This window comes from Sinohyriopsis cumingii, chromosome 14, assembly GCF_028554795.1.
Source record: "Sinohyriopsis cumingii isolate HCF-2022 chromosome 14, ASM2855479v2, whole genome shotgun sequence".
NCBI lineage: Eukaryota > Metazoa > Mollusca > Bivalvia > Unionida > Unionidae > Sinohyriopsis > Sinohyriopsis cumingii.
In genome coordinates this window covers 3,006,450-3,019,956 of record NC_142974.1, presented here as the reverse complement: position 1 = coordinate 3,019,956, position 13,507 = coordinate 3,006,450, and the positions used below count along the sequence as shown (strand labels likewise).

At 34.1% G+C, this 13,507-nt stretch overlaps 1 protein-coding gene across 5 annotated transcripts in view; it reads left to right on the top strand.

Annotated features, from left to right (window-relative positions):
• Positions 1 to 2,809: 2,809 nt before the first annotated feature.
• Positions 2,810 to 13,507, top strand: part of LOC149783104 (uncharacterized) — a 69,848-nt gene continuing 59,150 nt past the window's right edge. For 2 of the 5 annotated variants that reach the window (XR_016413543.1, XM_089931318.1), the window contains exons 1-2: positions 4,392 to 4,500; positions 8,850 to 8,999. Coding sequence is in view for 4 of the 5 variants with exons in the window: in XM_089931318.1 (XP_089787444.1) it covers positions 8,889 to 8,999 (111 nt within the window). In the remaining variant the exon portion in view is untranslated. Of the gene's footprint in view, positions 2,903 to 4,390; positions 4,501 to 8,791; positions 9,000 to 13,507 lie in introns of those variants that run through there. The other 3 variants (XM_089931320.1, XM_089931321.1, XM_089931319.1) reach the window with 3 other exon arrangements.

Here is a 13,507-nt window from a genome sequence, read left to right as displayed (position 1 = left end):
GCTGATCAGAGATTTGCTAAGTATAATATTTTGTACGTATTAACAGAACTACAAACACTATGATATTTGTCTATCCAGCATAATGCTGCCCATGAATTATGGCAATTTAAAACAAAGAAACTCTTTCATTCGAATAAAAAAATTGAGTATCTTTTCAGTAACGAATTTTAATATGCGATAAAAAAAAATGTTAGCCGTATGTAAAAGATTATCATAATCGTCATCTCATACGTGGTCATCAGGTTAAAAGTTACTGTCAGAAAAAAAAACAGCAGTGTTAGGCCATCCTTAAACATATTCATTTCCCTCTCTCATTCCAAACTTTCAAAATTTGGTTGGTAGTTTGACATTTTTTTAAATTTTAAAAAATGTTTAATGTGGGAAAGCGCATCAGATATGGATAAGCTCAGTTGTTACATTCAAGAACATTTATAATTTTAAAAAAAATCTGAAAAATATAATTTTGAGTCAGTGGCTGTTTAGCTCAGTTGGACAGGTGAGTGAAAGCAAAGAAAATTCTTTACATTGGCCTTGGTGTGGTTTGTGTTTATAATACAATATATTGATTTCCTTTCAATGATATTCAGTATATTTTCATGATTTAAATTATTTAAGATTTATAGTAATTGCACATTTGTAACTTGTGCGATAATACAGAGAAAAGAGAGATTTTGTAGGAGTAGCGATCTCATTCACACATCAATACCATCCACTTTTTATATATATCAACTACAGTTTTTGTTCAGTTACTCAAATACTCTATATCATGCATGAATCACAATGTTTGTTTTTGTTTAGTTTATTTACACAAATACACTGCATTTAAGTATGTATTACAATGGTTGTTTTTATTTCCTCAAATGGGTTGATACACCTTTTAGACTTTTCCAACATAACATTTTCCTTCTTACTTTGCTGTGGTTCAACAAATGACCGTATACACATCATCCCTCTATTAGCTATAACAGACACGTCATCGACTTCAGTTTTTGGATTTCTTCGGGATTTGTACTGAATCTTATTCCGGACTTTAAATTACTAGGACGTGTGTCTGTGATTATTTTGGGATTTAATTCGCAATACCGTAAGTTCGTTTTTCTTCTTCTCTCAGGCGCCCCGAGCGGCCGAGCGGTCTAAAGCGCTCATCGTTACGGATCACTGCCATCTCAACTTTGTCTGCGTGAGTTCGAGTCTCAGCCTTGGCTAACGTTGATACGTGAGAAAGCCTGCCAGTAGCTTCTCGTGGGTCGGTGGTTCTTCCCGGGATTTTCCAGGGTTCTTCCTCCACCAATTATACTCTCCGCCATGTATAGCCTATCTTGTGCTGAAAAGTGGCGTTAAATCCTACAACAACAACAACAAAATCTTCTCATTTTCACTTTGGATTCATTGGAAATAAATTATGTTTGATATATTTTACAAAATTTGTTGTTTTTAACTCTTTTTTGTTACTTATTGTTAAGAGTATAGACTCCTAACACGTATATACACAAAATAGTGAGCATACATTTACTCCTAGAGCATTGCCTTCAAAGGTTGTCTTTCCTGATACTCAAAATAATTTTGTATCTGTTACGACACGTGTTACAATTTTTATTGATTTATTGCAGTACCATATATTTTTTAGGTGTAATTTAATGCTTTACTTTTCTTAGTGCCCAGTGTTTAGCACTTTGAGTATTTCAGAGCATCTTAGTATTTGTTAGTATTTCTTAGTGCTTCATAGTGCCCCCTTGAGCTACTTAGTTCTTATCGGTGTTTAGAATTACCTTTACTTTTGTAAACACGCGTTTGCGCATGTCTACAATCGGGAGCGGTCAACTAAGGTTACATAAATATAGGCGTATCAAACAGTGAGTTTCTGCCTGACAATACTGAAGAATCACGTTTTTTTTTATTACAAAAGTTTCCGATACTAGCGTGTTTTCGGTCTCAGTAACATCATGAATCATAATTACTCGTCAAAATAATTAATTATGAATTGGAAAAGAACTGTATAGTTTTACTCGTTTTTAATTAGGTTATTTGTCTTTTAAAAAAATCCTTAATTCTGTTTTTTAATTATCTAGATAATAAGATCACTTTTACCCACTGACTTTCAATATGCCTTGCGTGCTCATGTTTCAAGTAATGCGTCGTGTGTTGTGTCCGTTATGTTGTCTTGCTAATCACGATTGTTGCAATGTCTCGTTTATTTTGTGTAATGTTGGTAGAAAGCTCATTAGAGTTAATGTTGAATTGTTGTTGTATGTCATGCCGACATGAAATAATTTTACTTTATCTTCCTAGCTTATCTTATCAATTTAAACAACCAGACAGACTTCTCACTACCCTTTTCTGGTTTCTAGAACAGTTCATTATGCATTAAATAAAAAATAAACATAAATAATTTTTTTAAAAACCCAACCGTAAATCGCATATATTGTCAGAACAATAGAGTGGCCCGTGTCATAATGGCGACCGTGTCAGTAAAGAAACAACCGTTTGACTTGAAGCAACCTGTCAGTGTTATAGACCCAGTGACGAGGGTGATATAATTTTGTAAATTAATGAACGAAACGACAATGTTTTGTGCATATTTTATATCCATTATATTTTTCGTTTTCAAAATCGTTAGTGGTTACATATAAACAGTAGTGTAACCCCGTAAGCTAATATTTGCCACTGGAAAATGTATTGAAGCTCTCCAGGTTAATGTTCTCCATCGTCCCCCTCCTCATATAACTCATGATTTACCTTATTTGAATGTGTGACCCATTCAATCGTGTATGTACATATCAATTACCCAAAATAAACCAGTGATTTTTTCTCTCGCAATTTCTCGCGATAGACCACGACAGTTCGCGCTTTTCAAGTGGTGTCGTTATTCCACGTTTCGGTTGGTTATGACGCAGAAAGCAAGGTAAGTAAGAAGCACAAATCACAGTAGTTGTTTTCCTTTTCTTTTTCCACCCACATAATTTGGTGTTCAAATAAGAGAATTAGCACGAATGGTTGAATCTAAAATATATATGTTATTTTTTATGTTTTTGTTATTTTAGCCAAGTTGTCATTGTAATTTTTACAGCGAGATGCTGATTTCAATGTACTCCCGCCATTTTGTGCAGCATTGACACATTCACTAAGAATATTTAAAACTCCTTGAAACTTTATTTATACGAAGTTCCGTTTTCCTACTGTTTGCCTTTTTTAAATAATTGTTTATGATTGCTTAACGATGTAGAGGTAATATAGCTTGGTAATTGTTCAAATACTTAAATGACACCTTCATTTTTTATTTAGTGTCATGTCAGGCGAGTATGACGATTTTGCAGATGATTGCAGATGATTGTCGTTGTGTTATCTTAATACTATAAAACAGGAATCTGAAATTCGAGTTTATTAAAAGTAGAGACATGGCAACAAAATGACCGCCTAGTGATTGTTCTATTTACAGTTGTATTGCGTTGTGAGTGTTCTATTTTTAGCTACCAGGAAAGCCCTGTTGACTTCTAAATAAGGAACACACACCAAAGACTGACAGTTACTTGATGTTTTTCATTTCTTTTTGGTTTGGTGCAAACTACCAGTATTAAAATGCCATAACTGTTGAGATCGATTTTGCTCAGAATTGTTTACTGTTTTCTAAACTAAAAGGTATCACACATCAAAGTTCTCAATCTTGATAGAAATAGTGGCCCCACCCCATAGACCTTCCTCTTTGACCTTAAGACTTTTGTAAATCAACCCTGAATCTCTCACTAAAATACCTCCTCATTTCTGCTGCCTGCACTAAATTATTTCCATAAAACTTTTCTTTTAAAAAAATGATGAATTCATAGTTTTTATGTCATGTTGGATAATTCTATTCAGTTGCTTTGTCTGTGTTTTCTACAAATCTGATTTGTAAAAGATTGCTGTTTATGGTAAAAAATAACATTTTGTTCTTTACACCACTTATTTTGGTCATATGATTTTTTAAAATGAAAACAGGTTCTAACAATGGACTTAAACACATTTAAAAGACATTTCACACAACCCTTTCATGTGTAGCCAAGCACATTCACAGATGTTGCAACACAATAGCGAGAATCTATTTCGACCTTACTGCCGATGGTCAAAAATGTGAAAATCTCAATTTTACAACTGCATGCTTAATGAGGCCATTCAAAATTGTGAATGATTTTGGCTTGATCATTTGTTAATGCAGTTTGAAATGTTTACTTTGTATAATTTGGGTATAATTTAGAAAGTCAGATTCTCTACCATTATATCATTGATCTAATTCTCATTTAAAGTCACATGACTAAAATTCAAGGTGTGTGAAAATTACTGGAGAAATCACTGGTGATATAAAAAAAAAATCTATTTTTAGTATCTAGAAAAGCCCCACATGATTCTATATCTGGAGGAGATATCTTGCTGAGTATTAAATCAGTTTCAAAATCCTGTTCATTTGTTGTCAAGTAATGAATTGGTATTTCCAGTATTAGGAATTTTGTAATTATCCTTTTACAACAGGTAAGGTGCTATTCTGTGTTTGCATAGTGATTTGAAATGCATCAGGTTCCTTTCTGATATTTAAATATTCAAAACATTTTCAAGTTGGATATATATTTTGAAAAATTTAGAACTGAACCAGTTTTTATCACAGGTAATTTTGTGGTAATATTAATTTTTTTAAATACTAGATATTAAAAACCAGCTCCATGAAAATGATGTTTTTAGGGTTATTGTTTATATTTTGATATCACAGAATCTTGTTTTGTTTTGCCAGGAATGTGGTAGAACTGCTTTAGTTTTTATCCCTCCAGTAAAATTTTGCCTTTTGATAAATATTCAGTAATTTAGGATTAATAAACATTACACCTAATTTTAAAATTAAATTTGTATAGGATCCACCAGTCAGAAAGTTTAAATGTTCATTTTTTTGGGATGTCTTGCACATTATTGTAAAATTCATAATGCAAGAATATCCTATGAGAAACCTTTTTGTGCCAGGTGTACTTTTCATGGTACTGTTCATAACTCATTAGACCGTGAGTGGAATTGTTGTCATGTCGACTGTAAATCGTATCATGGTGTGCATGTAGTAGTAGCAATCATGACAGGGTCAGCAGTGATGGAATAATTATTCCATTACATACACAAGGAAAACTGCATGCTTGTCGTAATGAAGGGATAATTGCAGCACAGTTTTTAAAAGGTATTGCAGGACAAAGAACTTAAATTCTCACCAATTTCTAAGCAGTTGAACTGAAAAATCAACTGAATGCATGATAATCTTTAATAACTTTGGAAACCCCCTATCATACAACACATCTACATTTAGATAATTACCCTTTGTCTGAAATGGAGTGACGTGTTAAGGACAGCATTTATTTTGTATTGCTAGAGGCAATACAAAATAAATGCTGTCCTTAACAATAGAAAAGAGCTTTTGTACTATTATGTATATCTATATATTTGTAACTTCTGGCACATGATTTTATTTCATTTTTGTATTCATAGTTATAAATTTTACAAAATATCTTGAGATTTTGCCTACGTGACCCGAGTTTGTTAAGAGCTTAAAATTACGCAGGATCTGTAAATAGATGCCAAAGTACGTGTTGTAGGTTACTAATAAGACTTAATGACTGACAAGGTTTAGAATTAAGTAACTTAGCGTTGGTTGGTCTGTGTTACATGAATGGGTAAAATGAGTAGTAGGAAATATAGCCACAATAGAAGGTACATATAAGGAAAGAGCTGAGCAGTCAGGTTCATTCCTGTTTTGGAGTCATCCTCAATTGTGTTCTTGTTGTAAGTCTGCAGATGTGTTATATGTTGTAGTTAGATATTATTTGAGAGGAAAACATTTGTTTGGGCTGACCAGTGGAAATAGAAGTGCTTCTTATTTGGACTACACTATTATTCTGGAACTGTTGTGAATCATTCAGAGGGGTTCAGGACACTGCCATTTTGACCGCATCCGACTCTTGGCCAACCATCACATTTCTGGTTTCAAAAATTTACACGGAACTTTTCATTTATTTGGGCTTTGATAGAACTTTGTCATGATTCACTTCATAATACTGTAAGTTCATCTCGCATTTTTGTTGAATAACTTGGATAATTAAATTATTTGTTACGGTTTTACAAAACTTGTTGGCTTTGCTTCTTTCTGTTATTTAGTTTGTGACCATGGTGTTTTAGTAATAGCCGTAGAGTTGACATGTTGACATCTAATGGTATATATATCGGCACAAATTCATCTACACCTTAGGAGTTGTTTTCATAGGACTTACATGCTAGGGACTAACTTTGTGTTTGTGTGTGTGTGTGTATGTATATACATGTATATATATATATATTTGCATTGTTTGTCCATTTTTGGTTAACTCATTAACCCCTGGAGGTTTTTGTCATTTTTGTCTGAAATGCAAGTAGGAAACGCATTTTGGGGGCTATTTCTGAATACATCCTAATACATCAACTTCCAAGAGATTTTCTGTTGTGTTAAAAACATTGTTTCTCATTGGCTGTTTCGCTCACATATGAGCAGAAGGATAAAAGTGGGAGTTTTTTCTTTTTTGCTTAACGGACCCATCATTTTCATATCAAGACCACTCTTTATTCCAAATGCACATCTTATCCTACTTTTTGCAAAGGTTCACATGTCTGTCTGCCTTAGAGTTGTGACCCAAAGGTCTAAAATCCGGACACAAAATTGGATTACGACCACATGCGAATTTGGGTGGAAAAAGTCGGGTCCAAAACATTGGGTTATTCCGTCTGTATTTTGTAGTGCAGTAGAACGTCCATATTATTTGGTGTCATTGTAGAGCTACATCTGTCTACCTTTACCACCCACTTTAGTGTATCAAGCATGACCGTGATGCTACAGATGTTGAAATGTGGCGCCAGGGGTTAATGAGTTAATATGACATACTTGGATTCGTGAAACTTGGTGTAGTGATGTATCTTACAAAGAATACGTCCATTTATGTTACTGTGACTCGTTGATTTTATTAAATTTTGTGTTTTATGTTTACTTTTTTAATCATATGTATGTCTATATTGTGTGCTTAATATTTTCGTGATTGTAGGTTGTAGCTTAAGCTTAATGGTCAATTTTAAAGAAATGTTTTAACTTTTATTTGTGGTTGCTGATTGTAATTTAAGATAATGATAATTTGTAAACATGCTGACATGTCCTTTTGACCTTGGAATGTTCTGAAAGAGAACTTATGACTCTACCTGGTCATCTTATTGGTGTTTGATTTTTATATCTAGTATAGGTAGACAAAAATTATTAATTCCAACTTTACGTCTTAGAATTATTTACTGTTGTGTTCAGATATAATTTGAGAGGAGCCATTTGCTTAAATTATTCATTTGAATTAGAAAGTTTTCATAAACTTTTAAACTGACTTAGGGATGATGCTGGCTTTAAAAAGTCTCCCCATAAAATCATAAACCTCAATATTTTGTTGCCAATTTTAAAACAATGTCACCATTTTCATAATACAATACTATCCACTTATTTCAACATACTTGGGCCAAGTTAATATTGTCAACATATGCATATGTTTAGATTGGGGGGGGGGGGGCAGAAAATAAATTTAAATTTTGCATAAAAGTGAAATTTTTAAGTGATGACCTGTCATCAGTGACTAGGATTTATGCAGAGAAGAAAAGTATTTGATGATGTGTTAGAAAATTCAATATCAGTCCAATCCCATTTGAAAACATCTAAAGTGTATATACGGTGACCCTAAGATAACCCGAATTTGGATATAATGTGGTTGTGGCGTGGCTCACAAAATTTCGTATATTCATTCGCACGTGAAAAATTATTTTTTTCTCCAAATACATGAAATAGTGTATAAAAAATGTATTATCTTTTAAGGGAAGAGATCGCGTATGAATTCGAATATAATATGATCGTGGAGTGGTTCCTGAAATGTTAAATACATGTATATTTTTCTCGTACTGGGATTTTTTAAAAGTACAAGAAATAGTGTAAAATGTTTATTATCATTTTGGAGAGGAGTTCGCATATGAATTTTAATATCATACGATCTTGGCATGGTTCCTGAAATTTTAAATACACATAAATGTATTTTTCTCGTACCGGGAATTTTTTAAAATTATTTCAGTATGAGAAATTGTGTGTAAAACGTTTATTATGATTTTGAGGAAGAGTTCGTGTATGAATTTTAATACAATACGATTGTGGCTTAGCTTATGAAATGTAACAATTTCACCAGGTTCTTGAAGTTTTATGCCAGAATGAACATTATCGATAATGTTACTTTTTACTAATCCATGAGTAAAGGCAGTAAGTTATCTTTGTGATTGTCTTCAATTAATTCTGTATACAATCGTTCCTCAAACAATAGCCAACATGTGTTTCTTTTTTAACAGCATACACAACCAAGCAGCCACCAATGCAGTGGTTGATAAAGGAATCTCACAGTTTAAAAAACATAGAAAAACAAAAGCCACCAACATGTTTGCTGGGCTTGGCGGTGTTGTTAGACGTAATCATTTGACCAGTAAATAATGCCCGCTTTATTAGCTGGAGATTGAAAGAATATGAAATTGTTTAATGTTTTTTTTGTATAAAAGTGACTTGTGACCATTGCAGGAATACTGCACTTAGTTCTCAGGTTTTACACGTGTATGTTGTTTGTTTATGAACAAGTTATTAATTTCCTACTTTTTATAAAAATATTTTAGTTATAGAAAAGCAAATTCACAAACGCAAGTCATTCTCTGCACTTTGTGCAATGAGTGTTCTATGGAACCTTTGTTGATGTATAACCTTGTATTACTTTGAAATGTTTTATCAATATTTAATGCAATATGTATTATTTTTTCAGTAATTCACTACAGTCTTTGAATAGTTGAAGTAGCTCAAGATGGCCCAGTACAGAGTTCCCGATGCAGAAGACTATTTGGAGTGTCCATATAATAGGAAACACATGATCCGAGTCAAAAGGTTTCCTTACCATCTCATGAAATGTAGATATGTGAGTACAACAAGTCTTCAAATGTGCTGAGTACACCAAGTCTACTAATATGCTGAGCATACTAAGTCTATCAATATGCTGATCACACAGTGACTTCCAATATACCGCTCCGGTGGCCTAGTGGTTAGAGCGCCCGCCTTGGATGCAGGCAGTCGAGGGTTTGATATTCGGCTGAGTCATTCCAAGTTGCAAAGACTGCTCCGGTGGCTAGGTGGTTAAAGCATCCAGCTCAGATGCGAAAGGTCGTGGATTCGAAGCCCCAGCCAAGAAATACCAAAAAACTTATAAAAATGGTACTAACAGCTGCCTCGCTTGGTGCTCAGCATTAAGAGGTTAGTGTTAGGACTGGTTGGCCTGGTGTCAGGATAATGTGAATGGGTGGGACATGCTACATGTCTGCAGCATGATGCCCCATGCTAGACATCACCATAAACTGCCACACTGTAGACATCAAAGCGATATGACTAAAAAATCTTTAAAGATATGTTAAAATTCAAATCACACACACACACATTTTTCCAATATAACAAGTATACCATGCCTCCCAGTATGCCAAATCCATAGCTGCCAACCCTCACGAATTTGGTGTGAATTTCACAACTTTTTCAGCGATTCACGCCGTAAGCCAAAATTTCACGAATGTTCCAATCCTCAATTATTTTAAATCTTTAATAAAATAACCGATTTCCCATTAAGCGCTAGTCATGATATTCGCAGTTGCCGAAACGGTCCGGTACTGCTGGTAACGATATTAGTAGATCTACAGCCGATTAGTACAGTTGGCCCGGTAGCAAGCATTTTAGCCTATTTTAATCTATATCTATTAGAGTAGTTTTACAAATGCTTTTGAGAAAAACTGAGGCCTGACCAGAAATTGGCTCCGCACATGCGTCAAAACACTGATTTGAGTTACCGTTCAGCGTCGCATGTAAGATCTTGAAAATGTCTTCACCACCAAGGAAAAAGAAATGTGTTACTCAAAAAGTGAAGTTTAATTTGGAATATATCAAAAATTGGCCGTGCATTCTGCCATTAAACATTGATATTCATTCATGCTTTTTGCACTCGGTGTGCCATCGCAGAGACGATGTGAGGAAGAATGTCGGTTGCAAAAAAACACGTAGAAGTTGGGAAAATTAAGAATTAGCAGATTTCAGCTCTGGAATATTTTAAACCATTGGCGGAAGACCTGCAGGCTACCAACGCTGAAGCATTATTTGTGAGTTTTCTTGTCGAACATAATCTACCTTTATCAACTGGAGACCATGCTAAACATTTGTTCTGACAAATGTTCCCTACTCGAAAATCACTTCCAAATTTTCCTGTGGAAGAACCAAAAATGCTGCAGCTCTTGTGCATTCCTCACAGCAACAGTGACAGCGAAAGAGTATTTTCTTTAGTGAGGAAAAATAAGACAGACTTTAGGGCCTCCTTAGCTGCATAAAATTTGTCAGCAATTTTAGTCCCCCTGATCAACTAGCAGGCAATAAGCCGGAACTGTTTAGAAAACAAATTTACGAACAAGCAGTTGAGGAAGTTCAAATCTGCCACAGTATCATGTCTTGATAAATAAATATTTCTGCATATATGTAGTGTTTTATTTTTATTTTGTGAACTTGATATAGTGTAGTATTGACGGTTGGAGTGGTCAGAGTGGATGGAGTTATTGCCATGGTATTTTTCATAAATTCATGTCCAAATTCACGACTTTTTATCCCTATTTTCACTAATTGTGAGCCTGGAAGATTGGCAGCTATGCAAATACTCCATGCCCCCCAGTATGCCAAGTGCACCATGTCCCCCAATATGCTGATTACACCATGCCTCCCATTCTTCCAATATAACAAGTATACCATGCCTCCCAGTATGCCAAATACACCATGCCCCCCCACCATATGCCAAATACACCATGTCTCCCAATATGCTGATTACACCATGTCTTCCAGTATGCCAAGTACACCATGTTTACCAATATCCTGAGTACCCCTGTCTCCAAATATGCCGATTACACAGTGTCTTCCAATATGCCAAGTACACCATGCCTCCCAGTATGCCAAGTACACCATATTTCCCAATATGCTCAAAAGTTTTTGGGAATCATGTTTTTGAAGCAGACATATTAAAGAGTTTAAATGTCAGTTCTTTAATATGGGTAGGTCATGTTAAAAAGAATATTTATCATCGGTTATTTTAAATTCCTTTTGACTGAGTGCAGCATTTTGCTAATGTTGTTGGCTTTCATTTATTTCAAAAGGAATAGCATTCATTTGAAGCATATATAGCTGTAGGAAATGAAAGCAGCTCGATGACATGGTTGACAATAGATGTGCACCCTCAGGTCTTGATGTGTGGAATATAAATTGTATGAATTTCTGACACATGGAATTTCCAGCCTGTGTTTTTATGACGCACATTGATATCGGCCTCTATGCCAAACCAAGATGTACTGGGCAGAGCCAACAGGTCACTGATGTCATTCTTAAGTTAGATTATTTTGAAATTATCTTTGAAGTTTATTCTAGAGGGAAGAGGGATTTTCATTTGGGCCTAATCTACACTAAGAGGGAGTCAATCATGATTAGATTGGATAAGTTTTGACTTAAATATCAGCATTTGTGTGTTTGTCCATTGATACACACGTGATTCTACCTCAAGTAGGACAAAATACCATTTTAGAGGCCATCTACTGCACATACTGTTTCACAGTATTGCTTTTGAAGAAAAATTTTTAAGACAAAAATAATCAGTATATTTGCGTATTATCCCCATATTTTAGTAACAAGTGGGAACCAGCCTGCTAGAGTCTGGAAAGTGAATACTAATGCAATGATTTGTGATAATTAGGTTGCTGACACATGTACACAACAAGCTGTTAATTACCTTGTAATCTAGAGAGTTGATGCAGGATGTTTTATGAGGTGTTATAAGTAGTGTTGTTCCGATTATTGATTATAATCTATCATCATTTGGTTGAGTGAGCCAATAAGATAACTGATTGTGAAACTCCATAATCAATTGTGTAAAGGGAGACTACTTTTTATTTGTATGTAAAGCACAAAGGTTAGTAAAACTCCCAGCCACTAAAGTTGACCTGAAATTTATTAATTCCCTTCACAACTGCAAATATAAAACCATATATTTCATAAGTGCAAATTTCATAATTAGGAACATATAGCCATTATTGCAGGATCAAGTTGTTAAATAGTTGAGTTAATAAATTTAAACACATTTTGTTGATTTGTTTCAGTTTTAAATGCAACATTATTTGTAGTATTTGTAAACAATGACAACAAGAAAACCATGTCCTTCTACACTTAAAATTATTGACACATCACATATGAATGAAAGGATTTGGGGGGATTGTAGCAGTATTTCAGTTGCATATGACTTATCAGCCATAAAAAGTTGCGTTCATTTAGTAAAGATATAGAACAAAAATAACACACAACACAATAGACAAAAATGTAATATTATCATGTTAATGTATACACGTCATTAAAAGAGATTACTCCGGTACATTTACTAACATCTTGAACTACTGATCAAAGATATAACTGAATAAGAAAAAAGATTTAAAATTTGCTCTTAGTAACTGATTATAATCGATTATCAGTTGGTTAAGTGGAACCGATTATCGATTATGAATTTCTGACCGATTCCCAATTTATTATAAGTAATAAAGGGATCAAAGATCATTCACGAGAGCCTTCAGGTCCTGTAATACAAAACTGCTGATTTTTGCTTTTTTACATTTTTGAATTATTCATGGGTTCCTCTAGATTTAAGAGAAATATTTTAGTTACGTTTATATCAAAATGCCAAAATATAAAGCTTTTTCCCAGTAATAATAAAAAAAAGAAACTGGCGAAGAAATATTCAAGTCAGGAATACCAGCCTGAAACTTTTTCCTCAGGATGATCTTGGCTTGGTGGAGTATTGTAGAGCAGTCAGCAACTTTAAAAACCTAGCCACTGTAAAACTGTTGTTTGATATTCTAGCAGGCTGAACATGGTTGTTTTTTTTTTGTCATTGAAACATTCTAACTTGGAACGAAGCCATTCTCCACTCTTCTCAAAAATAAAATTAAAGAGGCCAGAAAACCCTAGTGGGCCTGTTAAGTGTGAAACTTAATAAGCACAATTAATGCCAGTAATGTTCATCCATCAGTGATTATGTGAATGAAATTAAACGTTTTTGTGGGTTTTATTTAAAAATATTCTAGTATTGAGTTATGAGAACAGAAAGTCATTAACTATGGTGAAAAGGAAAATGAATCTCCTAAAGTTGTAAGAAATCTTAAGCACGAGTTACAAACGTTTCCTGTTATTTAACATATGATGAAATCATGGGGATTAGTTTGCTCAACAAATAAGAAACAGTCCAGCTACAAGATCATGACTAAAAAAATAAGTGACTTGACTAAAAAAATATAAGCGACTTTGTGAAATTTCAGTTTTGACTCTTGAGATTTTGGGTCAAGGGTCAAATGACTACAGTTTTGAAACTGT